We start from the raw sequence: 22,675 nt of genomic DNA on the forward strand, positions 1-22,675 counted from the left end.
TACAAAAATTGCATTTTATTCTGCAATGAAATTATTGTATTTTCAAAACCATACTTACACACTTTCAATAGAAAAATCTAAATTACTTTTCCGTTACCCATTGACATATATATAATATTTGTTAGCCGTACAAAATTAATAATCGTCATCAGCCAATTTCAATGCTTCCGGAAACCCTCAATTTTTATTTAGTCATGTGCTTTGAGCCCTCACACATACTCTAATTTCAGTTTTGATTGCATCTACCTATTGGACCGTGTGACGTTACAGTGTCCTTAGGGTGCTAACAAATAATTACATTTTTCTAAAGATTACTTGCAATTGTTGGTTAAATTGATAATTATATTCATTAGGAACGTAGTTTTGGGCATATAATTTCCATTAACTACTAGAAGATTTCGAGTACTTAAAAATACTATGTTGGTTACATTTTTTTTTAAATATTTTGATTTAAAATTACAAAAAATTATCCGCTAATATTGTATACATTTGAAGTAACACCAGATGCATATTGTTAGTAAATTTGTGATAAGACATATAGCTTAATAATTGTTAAATAGAAAATTGTAGCCCATATTGCGATGTATATTAGTCGCAGTCGGTACAAATGCTATTCTAATAAATATATTATTATATGTTTTTGTGGGTGATCCTAATTATATTGTATATCACAATATTATGTTCCACTTCGAGAGCATTCTCTTAAATTCCAGCATAAACTATTTATATGTGACATTATTTGACTATGCTCTAGAAGTCTAGACCAGTATTGTTCAACCGGTGGTCCGCAAAAACTATGCTTTCAACCAACTATACCGCTACACGATTCGGGGAATTATTACTAGATAAAATGCTGGCCGCTGAATCAGCGTTGCCATGTCTACTGAAATATCAGTAGATCGCTTGATGTTTTTGCCAATATACTAAATTAAAACCATGTATATCAAATTTGCATACAAATAAGCAGCAACAGACGCGGCAATAACCAAAAATTCAATTTTTTTTTAAATAAGATTTAATAAATAATATTCTATCTAAATTGGTTTTTATTTCTAGCTGATACCGGTCCGCGAAATATCGCTCCTGTGTTTGCTGAGCTGCGGGTATTAAAAGGTTGAAGAACACTGCTTTAGACTGTTTCCACGGTAGTCACGGATACGCATTTAATCAAACTATGGTGTGCTTCAGTAATATATTGCATGTGTTACAATTACTAGAATTGTTTACGCGGTTCAAGTTGGGGTTGTTAAGTGAATATTTTTTCGAACAACGGTGGATAAAAACAAATACCGGTGGATTAATGCCGTATGTTTGAATAATACGGGTATGACATAAAATAAAAATGAAATGATTATGTCACCGGTAATATTTTTTATTATGTACATATGCTATTTCATCTAACCCAAAAAATCAGCGACATAGTTGAGAGATTGTAGGTTTTTATAGCAGACATTCTGAATAAGGAAAAGAGTAGTGACGGTATATATGTGAAGAGAAAACTTGAAAATAACATTCCAGAAAAATAACTGAAATGTAATATAGCAGTATCACGAAAAGTAGCACAAAGTTGGTAGTCTCATAGATATGTTTTAGAATGCGAAAAACGTATATTCAAGGAATTCGCCTACACATGTTATAAAAATCCATGGAACTGTCGAGCATTAAAAGTATGAATTTCATACTAATTTGTACGTTTAATTTAAATTCATTGAGTAATGGGCAAGTCATAAAAAAGAACATAGATGATTAATCTCATCATTCAGTGTCAGGTAGGCTTTGCGACAATCTTGACTTGGTCTGATTATTTGTAAGTATAGTAGGTATATTCAGCATTATCAACCTCAAATAACACAAAGTTTTACAAACGTTACCCATTTGGGTAATTTAATCATAAAACTGGATAGAAACAAATCGACGAAAGAATACCTCAATACCCAGCTCAATTTAAATTAATTTCTGAAATCTCACTATGTTTTTACAACATTGATTTATTGAATTAGATACCTATTCTATATAATATTATAATGCTAAATATTAAAATATTGCATTTTTTTAATTATTATTATTATCTTTAATTAACTATTTCTTTTATTCAACGAATAATTCACAAGATTTAAGAATGTACCATTCTAATTATTGAACATACATAATTCTGAAATTTCATTCAATTAAGCATGGCAGTCGTAGCATAGTGGTAACGCATAGGGAGCGATACCCAAGAGACGCAGGTTTGATTCCTACCGGGTGTCTTACTTTTTTAAAAAATGATTTTTTCTATTGCCTATATTTTCTCATTAGCGTTTCCAGAATTATTTATTTATTAATTCTTTAGTTTATTGGTGAAGTACTATATTATTATATTTATTGACCATTGTTATTATAGAGGGGTACATATTTGCGATCAATATGAAACAAAAACCTCCATATTGTGTGATATCAAATAGGGAAAAGATGACGCTACCCAGCGATAATGAGCGCTCGGTTAGGTAACCCACGGTCTGTCTCTGTCCACAACAGTACACTGAAATGCAGGTTGATTTGTTTAATGGTGCGAGTGAATCTTGCGAATTCTTGATGTTGATATTAAATTAAATTTAATGCATTGATCTAGCATACTGATGTGTAATGATTGTTATCGCTTAAAACGGCTCCAACTACAACTGCTGACTCGGATGACTCTTCCTGACCTATTATAATTGAACTCTTGTGCAAGATCTTCGCGATATTGACGATGAAGGCTCTCACCAACATTACTAAGTATATAAGACGGCCATCATAATTATGGTATTAACATAATGACTGAATAAAACAAATTTGATAGTGGGATGATGGGACAATCACTATAAGCATGATATTATGAAAATGCAGTTTTTAATTATGAAATCGGCAAAATTTTTGCCTATTTAATGAAAAATGCAAGCCCGTTGCCTTATTTATGAATAAGTCAAAATATCTGCCGAGTACGTGAATTCGGCAGTAATTTTTCTGCCTAGTTCATGCATTGGATAAATTAGATGGTGGTGTTCCGGTTGCAACTAATCAAACTAACCAAATGTGTCAAATGTCATTGATTATATAAAAATATACCAATCAATAACTACAATGACGTTCATATCCATTTACTATGCCCAAAAAAATCTAGAACAATACACAACAAAACAAACATGTAATACGCAATTTCACACATTCGGTGTAACATATATATTACAAACATATTATTTTTAACACTACAACAGGCTGTGATGCCCGATGACAGTAATGTAATCAGTAGTATAAGTAACACAACTACATAAATATAATGTGACCTCACAGAGAATCGAGCCCGGAGCCCCCGGAAAACCAGCACTTGACGCATTGGACTCCATGAGGGCCATACAAATTATAAGACCAATATGTTTCATTAAAAAATGTAATAAATTATGGAAAACTTGTTATAATTCAGTGTGCGATGTGCGATGTGCGATTATCATTAATTCGACGGTAAGTCCCGTTTTGTGATCGCAAAGACTATTATTATTCCATGATTTTTTAATGTCCAACAGGTAAGTAGCTTGTTACGTTGTATTATCAAAGTGCTATGTTATGATTTAGGCGATTTTAATCCCTGGCGTCGGTTCTTTCGCGTTAATCGTACCTAAATTGGTATTTTTGTAACATTTGTTAAGCCAATCACGTTTCGGCGAGGAAAAAAACTGACGGGTATTACCGGAATGGAGATTTATAGCTAATTAAAAATCCCCTAAGGAAAAACATGTTTACAACGGCATTTAGCATAAACGATGGAACATTATCTGATTTTATCTTCTTAAAGTTGGGCTTTTTTAAAAGCCTACTAATAGTCAGTTATACATTCATGGAATCAACAGCTAAGTGTTATTAGACGATATTGTTAATGATAAACCAAGAGTCGTTGAAAAGCCTTAACATCTTACGGATAGTAGAGGTTCCAGAATATACTTTATATAATTAATTTTTCGGACATACCTAGTAAGTTTTTTTCTAGTACTGCAATGGGTTAGTTTTCACTTGTGTTTATATCTCTTTGTATCAATATTATTATTATAAATATCTTCCTAAGTATGAATACGGTCATAATCTTTATTAAATTATAAGGATGAACTAGGTACTAACAATATATTTTGATTTTATTAAATATAGTAGGGTTCCAAATCAACTTAAGGCAAAGAGCAGTGCTACTGTATTTTTTATACTAGGAATAACTAACGACAGAAAACAAAACATGGCAATTAATAGATACAATTTATTCATAAATGTTTCAAAGCTTAATGATCCCAACAATTTTTTTTTTAAATTCAAAGATTTAATTCAACAAATAATAAAAAAAAACAAATACATACTCTGAGAAATATACCTACTAGAAAAAAAAGACAGGCTGAAGTCAAACCAGCATCCATTGTTTTCCGGCCAGTGTGCTTTACCAATTGAGCCAACTGCATCCTAATTATATTACGACGATGTGCATATAGTTTTTGAGGTGTCTTCAAATTATTTATATTCAAAGACATACAATAAAATTAACAAAAAATAATTACAAGATAAAAAGAACTTTTTATATACGACGTTTTTAAATTTTCTGTTGAATTATTATGCTCAATATACTCAAACTTGTATTTGATATGAAGTAAATAAAAAATAAACAAACAAACAAATGTAGAATACTGAAATGTCATTTTGACATTTCATTTTGATTTCCATAGTAACGCACGTATATATTAATAATTCAGTTGCTAAGACCACCTTAGCAACCAATAATAGTCTTTTACTTTTTTCGGATTTTTCTGAAATAACTTTCCATACAAAACAGAATTAACTGAAAATTAATTCAATTCTCCTTAAAGATGGCTAAAAGTATTAAAAGAATGCATTGGCGTCGTGTTCTGATATATTATAAAAGTTTCAAATGTCTAGCTAGTCAGGAAGTTAGTTAAAAATCGATTGCAAGATTTGTACTGGACAAACAACCACCGGACAAACAAGAATACGAGATAATAAAAACGTTGTAAAAACTGTTATGTGCGTAGGTTGAACGCTTTCATTGTAGTATTATTACATTACATTAATATTTTATGAACATTTAGTTGCTGTGTGTGTAACCTTTTGTAATATTTTTATTTCAGAGCTTTCGTGAGGATACTTTGTGTGTGCTGTCCTCGCAGAGTAAGACGGCGATATCAGCCGGCACTTCGTTCAAAAGCTTCACAGGTACCTATACTAATAATTCTTCTCCAGTAACATAGTGTTTAGTTATTGAATTGAACGTTTTTATACTTCATAATAATACAGCTATTTACGAATATCTTCTTTCTTACTATATTATAGTTATTCTATTTGGATAGTAGTTAGTTCTCTTGTGTAAAATTTAATATTATAATATTATCTATTTTCTTTTGATACTCAAAGTGCATGTCGTTGTTTATAATATATTATATTTTCTTCTTTTCATGTAGTTATTTAATAGTAGACACTTTTCTATCTTCACATCATTTATTTCATCAAATACGAGGTCAAGAAAATTTGGTAATGGAATTCTACCACGGAAACGCCAGATCAATAAAATAATTTATCACTAATGCACGCATTAAAAGAAAAAACAACGGCTGTATAAATAAATCCCCTTACGCAATGTCGACCATTCTCCGGTAACCGGGTTGACAGCAAAATTAAGGCAGAATAAAGGATACCAGAGATTACACACGAGGTTATCGGATACCAAGAAAATAAGAGAAAGTCCAAGAGTGGAAGGGCAACCGATAGGATAGTTTCTTTCTAATGCGTTCTGCCATGCACGAGCTACCGGTATGCAGCTAGAGTTTACTATGTTTTGTTACTGGTGCTTTTATAGTGGACTGTAATTTGAAGGTGAAAGTGGTGGATTACGGATCTAGAAGGGAGGGGGGGTACACAGGATGCCATATACTGACTTTTATGTTGAGGGGCTGCCGCGCGCTAGAGCCGGTTCGGTGTTCACGCACTCACGCACTGATAAACGGACGGTTCAGAATGTCACTCTCACGGTTTAACGTGGTTTTGGGAGAATGATGATGAAAAGTTTAGGATGGATGCAACGTTCGCTCAAACCGTATCAGATTTAGCGCAACGAAAGTCAAACATATGCATTTTGAGTCACTCTGTGGTTAACGACGGCTAAGCTATAACATGCCCGCACGCGACTGCTTTCTTGATGTCACTCGAGCTGACTTTTGAATCAGTCTGTATAATTGAATTAATCAATTAACTGTGATTTAGCAAACTAACCCGTTGTCGAGCTAACTGAATGTTATACACAATCACGGTCGTATCATGGCCCATAATTGCTGGTTGCCTGGTCTTGTAACAATAATAAATAAGGATTCGAGGGTAGGTGGGAAGAAAGGATGAATGCGATCACAATTGGCCCAACTAGTTACTATGGATTTCGATCTAAAAATATTCATTACAGGAATAAAAGGGGGGGGGGGATGAATTGAAACATGTCATATGTAGATTATTTAATGAAAAAATTCCAGTCGGAGAAGGCTGCTGCATTGTTGATGGGTGAAAGACTTACCGATAGATACTTAATTAAAAAATGTAAAACAAAGCTACTGCAACCATAACGTCTACGTTCATCTCGAGACACAGCCGGCGTGATACTGTGGAGTTTTTGTGTATGGTTGCCCTATTGCTTTCCATATTTTGATCTCCCATTTTCTGGTTCTTGGCCACCATGGCTGCCGAAAACCTGTCTGCGTAAGAGTATCTTGAAATGAGGAGATAAAGTTTCGCTTATTATACAATATTTACAAAAACCGGAGGTATTATACCAAGGACAATAATTAGATTTTTTTTTGCAGTTATACTTCTTTTGGCGCGTTTGGGAAATCAGATCAGAGTGTATTTTTGACGTGTGACATGTAACACATAATTTATTTTTTCACACGAAAAAAAACGCACTCGATTTTATTCGAACCACCGATTGTTCGGTTATCAGCCGAACGCACTACCTTTACGCCACAGTATGATACTACAATCGTGACGATTATACAGTATAATATTATAGTTTAGAATTGTTCCGTTGCCTAAGCAGCGAATTTATTATTGTCGGCCATTTGCAATTCCTTATGTAAACAAACTATTAAACGTCAGACTGACAGTTGGTACTTCGAAAATAAAAACAACGAGAAACCATTATATAATATAGTAATATAAGTAAGTTAAAGTGTAAAGATATAAATCAACGGCGTTCCAATAAGCGGTCCTTTTTCTTGAGTGTGTAATTTAACAAGATAATTAAGAGCTAGTCGAAGAATCTAGTTTATCACAAGTTTTGTTTTTGTTTTGTTACGCCAAAGCAGTATAGCTTCTAACGCGCGTACATAAGTACACACATCGATTTTTTAATTAATACTTAACTAAATACTAAAAAAAATAACAAAATAGAAACCATATTTGTTGGTCAGGTAATATATTAATCTCAGCGCTGATTTTTTCATTTACTAATTTTAGATTTTATCATAAAAAATCTTAGAAGAATAAACTAATTTTCTAGTAGGTACTCTTGTAATTGCACATTATGTAAATAATTATGAAAAAAAATACTTTCAATTCAATAAATTATTTAGTTTTGACAATACCTTAAATGCATAATGCCACCCTTAAAATTACCGCAAAAATTTGTATGGTCTACGAAGAATCTGTTTTATCATAATCCTATTTTATCTTCTGCATACGTTAACCAACGCTGTCTACTTTTAAATCAATATTTCCAATTCTAATTCCTATGTCGCCTGATAAAAATTAACCTTGAATAGTGATCAGCGTCGGGAATACTAAACGCATGTTATTTACAACGTGCAATAGCAACTATCTATAAAAAGCTCTTCCTTATAATATGTATCGAACAAAATCTAAAACCTATACTTATGAACAAAATTGTATTTTGTTAATATTATTATAAATCTTTATTATTGCTGTGTTGATGTAATGGTATAATACATGTTAGTAGTTTGGAAAATCTGAAAATAGTTAGATATCGTAAACAAAATGTGATAGGCGATATTGCACGATGTGCCGAACCGTTCTTTTTTTGGGTTCAGAGTTGACATCTATTATAACGGTTCGGGTTTGAAAGACTGCCCACGGGCCCGTGAATTATTCATGGCCAACCCCCGAACTCTTCTATAATTCAGATATACACAACATTTGGTATGTTTACTTCCGTGTACGATGAATTAAAATTGTCTTCATTGAATACATATTACTGGTCAAAACCGGCATTGCATATAAAATTGGCCACTACATTGATTGTCATGAATGCAGTATATGGCTAAGCGCGTTAGTGTTCACAATATTTTAACAATATGAAATCATGCTATTCAACGCGCACTTGGATTTCACGCACGGCTGGTCTCGATGGGCGACGAGTAACATTTTTACTCGGATGCGACCAGAAAGTCGCACTGATAAATAAAATAATATCACAGCCAGTAACAAATCAACGCTCTCTTACCTGTGAAGAAATTGCGATCGGTAGAATTTTCATTTTCTTTCTCTAGCTCTTTATATTCATGGCTAAAAAAAGCAACAGTAGAGTTTTTATACAAAATGCTTTATCTACAAATAACAAGTAATATAGGCTGTTATTTTCATTCGATAATTTAAATAGGAATCAATGAGAAGAAAATATTTAGAAGTAGGTAGGTAATGAATGTCAAAGTAACAAATAAGGCCCGTTTCAGACGGGACACCGGTGTCGCGCTCGATATACGAGTAATATATGAGGCCTTTGTATTATGTTTATGAACATCCCAGACTAATGAGTCAACGCATAATTTCGCGTTATAAATTATAACATAAAACTGGCTACGGCAATAAAAACAAGTGTATCGGCGGCCTGAGAATGTAGCGGCTGACGGAAAAGTGTATCGATCATGCGACTCATTAGCTCTGGGGCGTTCATAAACATAATACAAAGGCCCCTTTATCCGAATACAAAGGCCTCTTATATTATAACGAGTGTGACACCGGTGTCCCGTCTGAAACGGGTCTAATAGAATGATTTGGATATGAAAATAATATGGTAGGTACCTATATTATACATATATTTTTTTTGACCATGTCCGATCCTAATAAAATCATAATATGGGTCTCCACAGAGTGGACGTTCGTATTAACAGATTGTTATTTTTACGAGAAATGGATGTTAGGCACTTGCTCAACCTATTAGGTCCATACTCTGACCCCAAACACGAATTGAAAAGTAATATGTGTATTTGCCAGACCCAAGATTGTATATAAATATAATTTACTATATTTAGTAATACTAAATAATTAAATAATCAATATTAAATAAGTTTATTTTAATATTAGGTATATTGATTATTAATTAATAAAATATTATTGTTAATTATTAAAACCACATATGTGAACGACAATATAAATACGCAATAACTGCATTCTTGCAAGTCCCAAACAGTTGCTCTAGCATGTGAGTTATGATGATTAAAATAATGTTATACTCTTGAAGCCTGAGGGTGAGGTTCATCAATACTTACAACGTCATGATCTTGAGGTCATATTTTTTATTATGAACTTTGACTTACCTACTTTAAATATTTTTTTTTCAATTTGACTTTATTATTAAAAAAAATATTTTGTTTGATTGTTAAGCGTGGAAGTAACGCATAATCTTTAAGAACAAGACGCTCGCTGTATTAGAATAGTATGAATTACTTGCCCTCTACGGCGTAGCTGGGCCTTCTGAATTAGTGCGACATCTAAAACTACAGATACTCTTTATACTTAGCTATTATTTTCCATCCTCTCAAAATACAGAATTATTATTGTTCTAATTAATTTAAAATATTTAACATTTTTTTCCTAACTCAAAATATTACTTAGTAGTATTTTGGTTAAGTATATTTATACTTCAATTATTTATATTCAACAAATTAGGGATATAAATATACCTATATTCATTTTACTTATTTAAAATATTCTAATAAAACAAGATAGATAATAATTATAATTAATAATATGAAAAAGGTGTAACATTTCTTCCACAGCGCCATCTCTTGATTTATCTGCAAAGACACAAGGAACGCGCTGCGACAAAAAAAGTTGGCGCGTGTTTTCCAAAAGAAGTACATACTTTCCACGCAATGCTTTCCATCATATTATTTGAAAACAAAAACGCACGAAGACCGGTTTCCATTGTGCTGTGGTATATCTATTGGTGCGTTACGATATTTCATATTACGTTCATATGGACTTCGATAATGTAACCTTCAATATTTTATCTTATTTTTAATATAAATTTTACATATTATGTGTTATGATTTATAAATAAAGTAATAATTGTTAAGAAGACACTCAAGATCAATTTGTTTGACTACATTGAAGTACAGAAAGACGAGAAGAGAAAGACTCGCCCGGTCTCTTTAAATATATTTTCTCAAAAAATATAAGATGATAATGAAAAATTGTGTATGCACGGTCGCTGTCGCAGTCAAATACGTTTTAAAACCTCATTTTATGGAGATGAACCTAAACGTATGAAAGTTTTGGCGGAAAAGAATCACTATTTTCTCTGAAAAGAGAAAGAAAATGGCATTTATATATTTTTTATATATAAAATATCGACTATAAAAAACATAGAGCCTTTTGAGATATGGCTTTAGAAGATTTTCTGGTATGGTTATATTACCAATTTACCAATGTGCCAACTTGTAGCTGCTATCAAGGACAGATAAGTTGCATACTTAGGTACAATGAGAAATATGATTTACTCGAGCTCAAAATGCAGGAAAAAGCCGAGGGTAGCATAACGCAACCTCCATAAATGACTTAATGTTAAATGTGATGTGATACGACCGACTCATTATAAGAATATGTACCTCAATTTGGTTGCCAACTTTCGATAGACGACGGTATCAAAGAAATATTGTATTGTAAAATCACAGAAAGCTCCACCTGAACAATGTTTTAATATCTTTACTCGCGGTCATAAACTACCAAATGAAATTATATTTAGGAGTTAAAATAACATAGCCTTTTAAAAAAAATGTAAACAGCATGGAATATTGTATCCCTTTACATATAAAAAATAGAAAATTTGAAGAAATATCTACCAAGATAAATACCTAATTGATTATTCGAATGCAGGCCCAGATATAAGTTAAAATTTCAAGAGTTTTTCATTTCTAAATCAAATAGCGAGTGACATGCCATGAAGAAGCCTATTGGACAGCCATGACTGTGACGGTACATGAGTTGTCATTTATAAAGAATCACAAGACAAGTGAGTCGAACCACTCTTAACTCTATATTATGCCATCATAATATTATTATATTCTCATTACAATAGTTTGAAAAAAAAAGATTTTGAATCTACAATAATTACGATGATATTACGAAGTGTGGTCAAATTTATGAATGCGAGGCAAAAAAAATACAGGCGTCGCGCAAATGCTCCGAATTACCATAAATATTTCCAAATGGGAATATGTATTACGGTTCCATTTCCACTCTGAAGGACATCACCCACTTGACAATTTATTTGTCGTATTTTTCCAAAGAATTTACATATCTTATGGGATATCTTTTGCCAAGATAAGATAAATTTATGTAACCTAAGCGATGGATATATCGACTATCCTCTAAAACTATTTTTTATTTTTTCAGCGAATTAATTTACTTGGAGGCAATTCAAGATACTTTTTAAATGTGTTGTAATTCGTTTTTTGATCACGTTTCATTTATATTAAGAAATAAATGGATACATTTCTATTGAGTGGCTTTAATTATTACTTATCCAATTTTGAATTTTTGACTATGTAGTTTAAAATGTAAAAAAAACGTGCATGATAATAATATGTTTGATTTAAATATCACTCATACGTCGTTGTTTGTAGTTCACGGCAATGATCCCGCAATTTATCGCTCTCTCAATTGACTGATTTAGAGTATTTGCGAAAAAAATAAGAAGACATTTAAATAAATTCTGACAGTGATATTGGAATTACTTGCAAAGTGAAAAGGTAAAGAAGAATATCATTAGGAAAATTCGAAGAAAGCTTTTGAAGCCGTGTCATCTGTTGTCATTGACGTTTTATTGGCAGATAACATTTATTCAGATCTCCGTCAATAAAGCATTCAGTTATTACCTACCATAAATTTATTATATCTCTATATAAAAAGTACAAAATATCTACTCACATATGGGCTCCTTTAGAAATGATTTTTTATTTAAAATATAATTGTCATAGTTACGAAAATGAAACAAAAAAAAACCACTTTTTTATATTATTATTATTAATAAATTTTGATAACACGCGGAATTCTCGGCGAAATGTCATTTTGTTGATTTATATACAATATCAATCCACTGCTAGATGAAGACTCTTGAAGCTGATTTCACTCCTCGCCGTCATATATATTGCGTTGGTATATGGACAATCGACGTTTTCTGGCTATTCTACGAGACCTAGCAAGGAATGTCAACTTAGGTAGCTAGCGACCCTAGTATTATATTATTATAAATGCCATATTTTATTTTGATCTATAATATATATAAAGAATTATTCCATGTGTCGTGATTATATGTATTTGGAAGAAAAACAATTAATTCATATGATTTTGAAACCTGAATAATTATCCAACAAACATAAATAATACCCCAGTACATCAAACAAAATATTGCCTAAACAACGTATTGAAAGGACATTGTAATGTGGGTCAGGAACGCGGAAGATAAGGATTGCTGTCTTTCGGAAACCACAGGTACTAAAAAGAAAAACGTTCGGTCGAATTTGTGATAATATTATGTCGCTCTAATTATGAGCTAGACGTGTGTTCCTATATTGTAGCAAACCAAATAATGTCGCAATATTTTTCAATATGTAATGTCTCCAGAGAACTAGGCATATTCATGCTATCAGACATCTTTAAGCTTTGAGAAGTCGACAATTATACCTGGTAGATCGCATTTTCGGTGGCAGGATATAATGAAGAAGGATTTTTGAGTTCTTGGTGACAGCAATTGGTCCAATCAGACGCAAAATAGCGAGGAGTGAAAAAGTTTGCATGATAAAACCAGGGCCCACCTCAAATTCTATAGGTATGATCTTGAAGTATAAGTAAATTAAGTTTATTTAATTGTATAATGATTATTTTTGAGTGATAATTGGTATGGTATATAATTAATTATACCACGTTTTTCTTAGTTCGTATTCTTGTTTGTCCGGTGGTTGTTTATCCAGTACAAATCTTGCAATCGATTTTTAACTAACTTCTCGACTAGCTAGACATTTGAAACTTTTAGAATATATCAGAACACGATGCCAATGCATTCGTTTAATACTTTTAACCACCTTTAAATAGAATTGAATTCATTTTCAGTTAATTCTGTTTTGTATGAAAAGTTATTTCGGAAAAAATCCGTAATCCAGTCCACTATTATTGGTTGCTAAGGCGGTGGTCCTAGCAACTAAACTATTAATATATACGTGCGTTACCATGGACATCAAAATGACATTTCAGTATTCTATTTTTGTTTGTTGCAAAATAGCAAAAAAATGATTCGTTGACAATAATTGCCTTATTTGTCCTAAATTATTAATACATAGAATTGTCAAGTTTATATGATTCAACAGAAAATTTAAAAACGTGGTAAGTATATAAAAAGTTCTTTTTATCTTGTAATTATTTAAAATCAGAATAAATATGTAACTAACATGGAGAATGAACAAAATATTATACTTGTTATCCATGTTTAAGACTATTTTTTGAGCAAGATAATGTATTCATCGTTAATACAATAAATAATTAGTATGTTTTTGTAATGTTACGACAAAATGATCCCTCGTATCGCAACATAATCGTAAAAAACTGATCGCAAGCTCAGAGCAATAATGCTGATGCAAGGGTTTTTGAAAAATCAATAGTGATTTTATGCTCGGGGATTTTTTTAATTGAGTCTCGTAAAACAGACGAGAGTCGTAAATCAAAGCGTGTATGCTCGGTGTCATTTTTTTTCACGCGTATGTCAAATATTTTTGCGTATTTTTATTTTAGTAAGTCGTTTATTTTACGAAAATAACTCGAGAATAACAATATCATACCACTAGTTAGGAGTTTTTCAAATTTTCACAACGAAACAGACATGCATAACATTTAAGAATACAATGTGTATATTATGGAATGTTAAAAACAATCTTGAACCTCTTTCTTGAATCAACAACAATCTACTAACATATTTTTTTATAAACGTATAAAAGTCCACCCCCACGAAGTCACATCCGCGATGGTCGCGTGGCTTAAGCGCCGGTCTATAGTATCGAGGGTCAAAGGTTCGAATCCTGGGCCTGGCAAGTACACATATTGTTTTTCAATTTGGGTATGAGTCAGAGTATGGACCTAATAGGTTGAGCAAGTGGCTGACATCCATTTCTCGTAAAAATAAAATCTGTTAATACAAACCTCCACTCTGTGAAAGCCCATATGATCCTATTAGGATCGGACATGGTCAAAATAAAGAAAAGTCCGGTTTCTATTTAAAATATATTATAATTATTGGTTTTTCATTACCTCATTGTTGATATTTTAAAGTATTTCTTTAAATAATTACTTACTGATGCTTTTTCCAAATTCTAGAACATTGGCCGTAAGAGCACAATAAATTAGGTACATTAGGCACAAGTTACTTAAATATGAAGCACAGTAGTATAATTAGGCACGTTAAAAAATATTTAAAATGTTGTGAGTATTTTAGTCTAGTAATAAAATGGTCGATTTCATTTTGAAACAAATGATACGACTGCTTGTACATTCTAGTCTAGTTGAAAGTCAATTTTTCATTTATAAATCGAAACCTTTTACTCCGCGAGATTTTTAATTACCGTCCAGTTTTATGGGTCGATTAAACATGTTTGAACAGTTCTGTATCAAGTAAAATAAACAATTAATCTGTTAAAAAGTAAACGTGTGTGCAATCGTCTAGATGTGGGGAATGGACACAACCTCTCTGAATCTGGATCACTCTAAGTCAATAATGGTTAACCGGTCATGGAGGCTTCGCTGGCTTATCAGCTTTCGACTCTTTCATCAGCCTACATAAAATATAATATGTGTTTTGTCATATTTCTCAATTATTAGGGTGATAATAGTACCTAGTCACAAAAAGTGTTGTTATTTCTGCAATTTAAGTAAACTATAATAAACGTCTTTTAGATAAATAATTCACAAGATTTAAGAATGTAACATTCTTTATTGAGCAGACATAATATGAAACATTTCAGACATAATATATAAACATAGATACATATCTGCCTGAAATGAATCTTTGAAAATACATTTTAATAAAAAATGATAATATATACTATTTTAAACCATAAAATAAAATACATCAAAGTTAATCGATTCGTATTAGACGTATTATGTTCAAATACAACGGGATATTATAATAAAATGAACCAAATATAGTCAGTTTATTGAACGGCCGGGATTTACATAAATTATAATGAATTTATATCATAATTGTGCCCACAGTGGAGAAGAAACTAAAATGCTTGCCTCTTGTTCTACCTGCATAAAGGTTACGTTTTTTTTATTTTAATAGAGACCGTAATATGGTAATGGCGTAAGCGAATGGCTAAAAACCAGTATTCGTAGATCTCTAATGTCTATAATATCGACTTATTTGGAGCGTAAATGGTAATAACATAATCGTGTATGTACCTGTCTATCGTATTTTTAATGGCAAAAATGAGTGAAATGTCTTATAGACAAAATATAATAGTCTGTGGGTTGAATAATGTGCAGTATAAAGAGCCCAATGATTGTATTATGAAAAAACTATATTAGGTAATGCGAATCTCAATAAAGTTATATGTGAGTTGTCGCATTTTAGCAGGCAAAGAGCGATATATGAAGCAATAAAGTTGTTAGAGATTTCTCCGCAAATTGGCTGATCGCGGAAGAGGGGAAATCTCGCGATAGGAAATTGCCCGCCAAAAGTGACGCAACTTTTGTTTTATCGATTCTTCCACTGCGAACATTCATAGGGTGACATTTTTTTATTATTACCACGTTTTTCTTAGTTCGTATTCTTGTTTGTCCGGTGGTTGTATATCTAGTACAAATCTTGCAATCAATTTTTAACTAACTTCCCGACTAGCTAGATATTTGAAACTTTTAGAATATATCAGAACACGAAGCCAATGCATTATATAGCCATCTTTAAGTAGAATTGAATTCATTTTCAGTTAATTCTGTTTTGTATGAAAAGTTATTTCGGAAGAAATCCGTAATCCAATCCACTATTATTGGTTGCTAAGGGGGTGGTCCTAGCAACTAAATTATTAATATATACGTGCGTTACTATGGAAATCAAAATGACATTTCAGTATTCTATATTTGTTTGTTTGTTGCAAAATAAAAAAAAATGATTTGACAATTGCCTTATTTGTCCTAAATTATTAATATATAGAATTGTCAAGTTTAAAAAAAAAAAATTAAAAACGTGGTATATAAAAAGTTCTTTTTATCTTGTAATTATTTGAAATGACATTGCTAACACATAGGTACTGTACAATGTTTTATAGTATGCGAGTACATTTCATTATTCATTTTCTATCGTGCTGTGCTGTAAGGGAAATTTTACTTTATTATGAATCTGTTGAAGTTTTGTTTTGTTCTCTTCTCAATAATATCAATTGCATAAGCATTCGCTGCCCGTAATGTTACACTGCGTGTATTAACTACAACCAGTGTTTTTTCTTAGATATTATTACTTATGAACGGGTTAATGTCAAACCGATTTGTGATACTGCGCTCACTTGTTGACATTTATGATCAGTATTAAGGATTTCAATATCGGTATTTCAAAACCGGTATTCCAGTATTTATCAATACCGAAATACCGGAATTTTCGGTATTAAGAAAGCACACTCGTTTACGTTTTTGAATATTAATTATACGTTATGTGCTGCTAAAATGCAAATAAATTGAGTTATTCCATTAGAGGTGAAAAAATAATAAAACAAATTTCATCAAATATATTTATATAAGTAATTGTCGCGATGAATTACCATAATATTGTTTCGAAATATAAAACATCCGTGACAAAAATGTTCAATTATTCTTTAATTATTGATGACTGTACAAGCGTTGAATTTAAGAAGCTTTTCCTGCAGCCCGACTTATTTGCACTTGATGAACTTTTGAGGGCTTTAGTTAAAATTATTAACATATTCAAATTATTTGTAAAAATTCACTAGTTCTACAATTATAATCAATATATTATATGTTTAAAATTTAATGTCAACATAATAAATGTAGGTTTTTGCTATAAAATAATATTTTTAAAAGATTTTAATAGCTATATTTATTGATAAGCATCTGCTTTTGTTTTTTTAATGTTTAAGAAATACCGGTATTAATACCGGTATTCAATAAGAAGTACCGAAAAACCGGTATTGACATTTTCATTCAGTATTGTAATCCCTAATCAGTATAGTCTGGCAAATCATAATGAATAGCGTCACACGTGAACAACGCTACCAAGTTATCCAAATTTACTTTGGAAATTAGTCGTCGATTTGCGCAATTTATAGATGTTATTTTATCGCAAAATTGAAAGCTTAAAACAAATATTATATTATGGTCACTGCTATTCCGAATATAAGGTTACAAAATTGAGAGTTTCTTGAGTTGGCAGGCAAGAAAGTTTGCGAGGGCATTGCCAAGGACGTTCGTTTTCCATTTGTGCCTACCTCACTGCAAAAGAGGCCTGCAATGCTCGCATATACAATCCTAAAATTATTTGATTATATTCGTTATTAATAAAATATTAACACGCCATTTAGGTATCAAGGTGAATATTTTTATTACCTTGATTCAAAATTAAAAAAGATGGTCGCTAATATTAACGGAATTTGAAATAGCTACTCAAAAGCATAGTTTTTAAGAAATCTTTGTGTGATTAGAAATTGTATCGGTAAAACTTACCGACAGGATTGATTATAAGTTATACATATAGGCTGAAGTCACATTTATTTTGATATATAAAAAAAAACTAGAGTGATTATGTTCTGAAGCTGTGTTAAAGTTAAAACAAAATAACGTATTTTCATAATATCTAACTGGATATAAACAAACGGGTAAAATATCAAGAACATCTTTTGTGAAATAGCAATATTATTCTGGACACTCGACAATTATAATTGTAATGTTATTATCACCTTACGGATTTAAAACTTGGATACTGAAATAAAAGACTATTAAAAAGCAAGAGGCTTTTTGGTTAGAGTGGTTTCAACAACGAACATTGAAGATTTCCTAGATTGCATAAAAGTCTCTTATTTTATGAAATGGGAAATATGATCTCTTATAATGCATCTTGCAGGAAATAGTAAAGCATACAGTAGCGTAACGCAACTTAAATAAATTAACTAAATTTCTAAATACTATGTCAGAGAAATAATGTAGATTGAATATTATAATATTTGATACGTACTGATAAAAATACTAATCTCCGTAATATAATGAAAGAAGCCGCGCACGCGTCAAACGTTATAAAGAAAAGCAGAAAATACGGATTGGTCTCGAAAACAACTTTCAGATAGTAAAGCTATTATGATGTCATATAAAATATCGAAGACTTTACTTTTAGAAACCGGTCATATTTTTTTTGTTTAATATATTTTTCGTAAGTCGTGCGATAATTTTGATTAATTTTTTTTACTGCTGATCGCCAGCAGGTACTACAATTTCTATTCTTCTATTCTATTTCTATACGATAAACACAAATTAAATAATTACAAGATAAAAAGAACTTGTTATATACCACGTTTTAAAATTTTCTGTTGAATCATATAAACTTGACAATTCTATGTATTAATAATTTAGGACAAATAAGGCAATTGTCAAAAAATCATTTTTTTGCTATTTTGCAACAAACAAACAAATATAGAATACTGAAATGTCATTTTGATTTTCATAGTAACGCACGTATATATTAATAATTTAGTTGCTAAGACCCACCCCTTTAGTAACTAATAATAGTCTTTTACTTTTTACGGATTTTTCTAAAATAACTTTCCATAGAAAACAGAATTGACTGAAATGAATTCAATTCTACCTAAAGATGGCTAAAAGTATTAAAAGAATGCATGCAATCGTGTTCTGATATATTCTAAAAGTTTAAAATGTCTAGCTAGTCGGAAAGTTAGTTAAAAATCGATTGCAAGATTTGTACTGGATAAACAACTACCGGACAAACAAGAATATGAGCTAAGAAAAACGTGGTAAAATAGATGTCCAGAGAGGTGAGGAAAACTTGATAACTCCTGTACCATTCGTGTTGCATTCCTTGGTTGACGAGGTCTCAAAGAACAAAATGAGATGTCCCTATAAACTATAGTTATGTCTCTTGTTGTACGTGTTGACCATAGATGTTGCAGATACAGAACATCCCCAGAAATAATCGATTAAGTACTATATAATAATAATATTGTGCATTTATTGTACAATATTTTTGTCGCAAATTTTACTTAACTAAACTTCTAATGATTCTATATTACGTAAATATTATGTAAGATCCTTAATACATAATATGTAGCGAATATCGGGCATAAATGTATTTTTGACAGCATCCCTATAAGCAAAAGTCACCGCATGCCACTGCCTATTAATTAATAATTTATTTATATGTCAATCATTGGTGAAATACCATAATCAATTGTTAATAAACAACACATTTTGTTAATAGCTTTTTTCATTAATTTTGTATAATCCGATTTGGATATTGGTCACTGCACGAAGAGATCCGTGTTCTGGATTCAAATTCTCATTGAAAAACATCATGTAAATTTACATGATCCGATAATCTAAACATGGAAGAAATAGTGTCTACTGTAAAAAAAATATGTTTTTATAAATATGCGAATTGAGATATATATCGTAAAAATATAGTACATTATTATGTCGTTGTTTTGTTGAGTTTTCAATATAGACAACCCTCGAAGGTATAGTAAGTACTGGATAAAGTATAGTGATAAATGTATTTGAACATGCGTGTGTTTGAGACAGCCGCGTTCAGATTATTTGAAAAACTTTTCCGCAATAAAGCCACTCACCCTCAATTGTTTCACGATATTGCCAAATATAAAAACAAACTACTAAAATACTTTAGTTACTAACTTATGACTATTAAAATGTCTATAATATAATACCGCTGAATAATTTAAAACTTCCTATCGTCTGTTGTCAAGATTTAATCTATTATTTATTTATTTATGTTTAGGCAATACGCTACAATAGTTACATAGTAAAATCCTAAATATACTTACATATACAATAATCATAAAAAGTAAATTAGAGACCATGAAACGTCAAAAAACCCCATGAATAAGCAGACGGAAATATATCAAAAGAAAAATCGCTCTTCGGATGGACTAGGATTGTATTGATAGCATATACAAAAGAAAAAGTATGGGTTTTTTTTTTATTTTCATTGTCAGGAGGAAAGTATACGTAAGTTTTTAAAAATAAAAATGGGCTGTGAGTTCGGTACAGGATCATTGTGTGAACGAATCGGTTTACTTACCGACTTACTTTATTAATTACTAATTTAATAGGGATATTTAATTAAAATGATACGTATAATGTCGTACACTGGGATATTTTAGAATAATTTTGAAACAAAACTAAGCAATTGTGATCAAGCATTAATAAACAACGTCCGTCTTGCTTACCTTAAGACGCCGCATTTTTTTTTATACCTGATATTATTTTTATTATACTTACTTAAAAAAAGGTTATAACGGTCAACTGATCAACAGAAAGACGTACCTACCGACTTAAGATTTTCTCCTTTCGACTGATATACAAAGACTCTCTCAAGGATGTGATTGCCAACATTGAATCACAAAATAAGTAAAAGATGCTATTACAGTAATCTGTAAAAGCTTGTAGGTAAAATTATTGCGTCCAGCTAAGAAATGTATAGTGAAACGGTCTGGAGTTAATCTGATTGGCATTTGCACCCCTTGAAAGAGGATGCATATTATATACTACAGTAGTCTACGTATTGTCGCAGCGGACCCGCTGCACCATTGATTAGGTCTGTTCGTCTGGATAAACCTGTATTTTGTCATATCCTACAAACGACCTAAAAATACCACGAGTTTTACTTATTTTTTTTGAACTATGTATTTAACAGACCTGGAAAATGGGGAATAGATAAGTCGCGGAAAATATAATCATTTAAAATGAGTTAATTATAAAACATGTATTAATTACGATAATGACTTAAGTAAATGGCGCGAGGAAATGTGATTACCGTTTCATCTTCTTGCACATTATTAATGCAAGTTTCAGTTCGGTGTTTTAAAAAGCATTAGAAAGGGCTTTTTATGTTAACTGTCGGTTTAATTAACACATTAATAACTTAGTTGGCATTTACTGCTATGGGAGAGTTCAATATTATTATAATAAGTGCCGTTTATAATGGAATCATATACGGTAAATGTTATTCGACTTATAAGAGGTTGAATTTTTATAATAACTTGATATGGATAAATTAATATAAAATTATCAAAGACTGCTTTATAATTAAATAACGTATCCATTATTTGTGGAGACGTGTGTTTTATGAGTGTATTATTGCGTTATAAACAAACTGATATTGTATATCATAGGCTCGTGTTAAATATATAATTTGTATTTTGATTTTAAATCTTCTACTTAACTTTAGATGAAAATAACATTATAATATTTTTTATTTCATTTTTTCATTTTATATTATTAGGAAGTATTTCCTGGAAGTTCTCTTTATTGTGAGTCGTAAGTAACAGAACTTCAACTGAACTAAAACCAGTCCACTGTCTTGTGTTACGCATCCATAACGAATCCTAAAAATCCAAAAAAATCCTCACTATTCAACGGTAAATAATTTCTTGTATATAATACTTATAAATTATAAAATATATCGCACCGTGAGTGTAAAACTATAGCAAGTGCAAATTTTTCAATTTCGAGATTTAAATGCAAAACAACTGCAAAAGTCATAAACTTGATAATGTAAAATTGAAGTTACTGCAAACTTAAAAATTTTCATTAAAAAAGACAGATATTTGGGTTTTACAATACAAAGATTTACTTCCATTGTTAATGTAAAACCATCAGTGGCGAAGGGTGGAGGTAGGCTGTTAAGATCCGCCATAAATAGTGTTCCTTAAGCTTAGTCAGTCAAACGTGTATGTTTTTATTGAAATAAGACTACAATTTACAGATGGAATTGGTTAGTTTTTAAAAATAAATTAAACCCTGCCTAAACCAAACCATAATAGTTTTTGTATATTTTGGGCGATACGACAAAATTGTGCACACTTTTTCATTCATACTTATTTGTTTTCGTTGGATTAAGAATACATATTACACATATTGTTGGATCATTTTTTTAATCCATTAAGCCATGCCTACGCCAAACTATAATAGATAAGAATTATTATTATATCTATAAAATATCCAAAGTTATGTATGATTGAATTGCATAATTTTAGATATTTTATAGATAGATGAGTATTTTTTTGACTATTATCTATTATGTCTTGGTTTCGCAGGGTTTAATTGAATTTTGAAAACTAACCAATACCATCTGTAAATTGTAGTCTTA

At 31.1% G+C, this 22,675-nt stretch overlaps 1 protein-coding gene across 3 annotated transcripts in view; it reads left to right on the plus strand.

Annotated features, from left to right (window-relative positions):
* The window catches only part of Dop1R2 (dopamine receptor 2), a 242,040-nt gene that overhangs the window by 205,756 nt on the left and 13,609 nt on the right, over positions 1-22,675 (plus strand). The window contains exons 2-3 of one of the 3 annotated variants that reach the window (XM_085956742.1): positions 5,139-5,223; positions 5,361-5,363. In XM_085956742.1, the coding sequence (XP_085812868.1) occupies positions 5,139-5,223; positions 5,361-5,363 (88 nt within the window). Of the gene's footprint in view, positions 1-5,138; positions 5,224-5,360; positions 5,364-13,223; positions 13,227-22,675 lie in introns of all 3 variants that reach the window. The other 2 variants (XM_085956743.1, XM_085956744.1) reach the window with 2 other exon arrangements.

The sequence above is a fragment of the Rhyacophila brunnea genome, unplaced genomic scaffold, assembly GCF_057557595.1.
Source record: "Rhyacophila brunnea isolate RB1 unplaced genomic scaffold, BYU_Rbru_1.0 scaffold_6, whole genome shotgun sequence".
NCBI classification, from domain to species: Eukaryota; Metazoa; Arthropoda; class Insecta; order Trichoptera; family Rhyacophilidae; genus Rhyacophila; species Rhyacophila brunnea.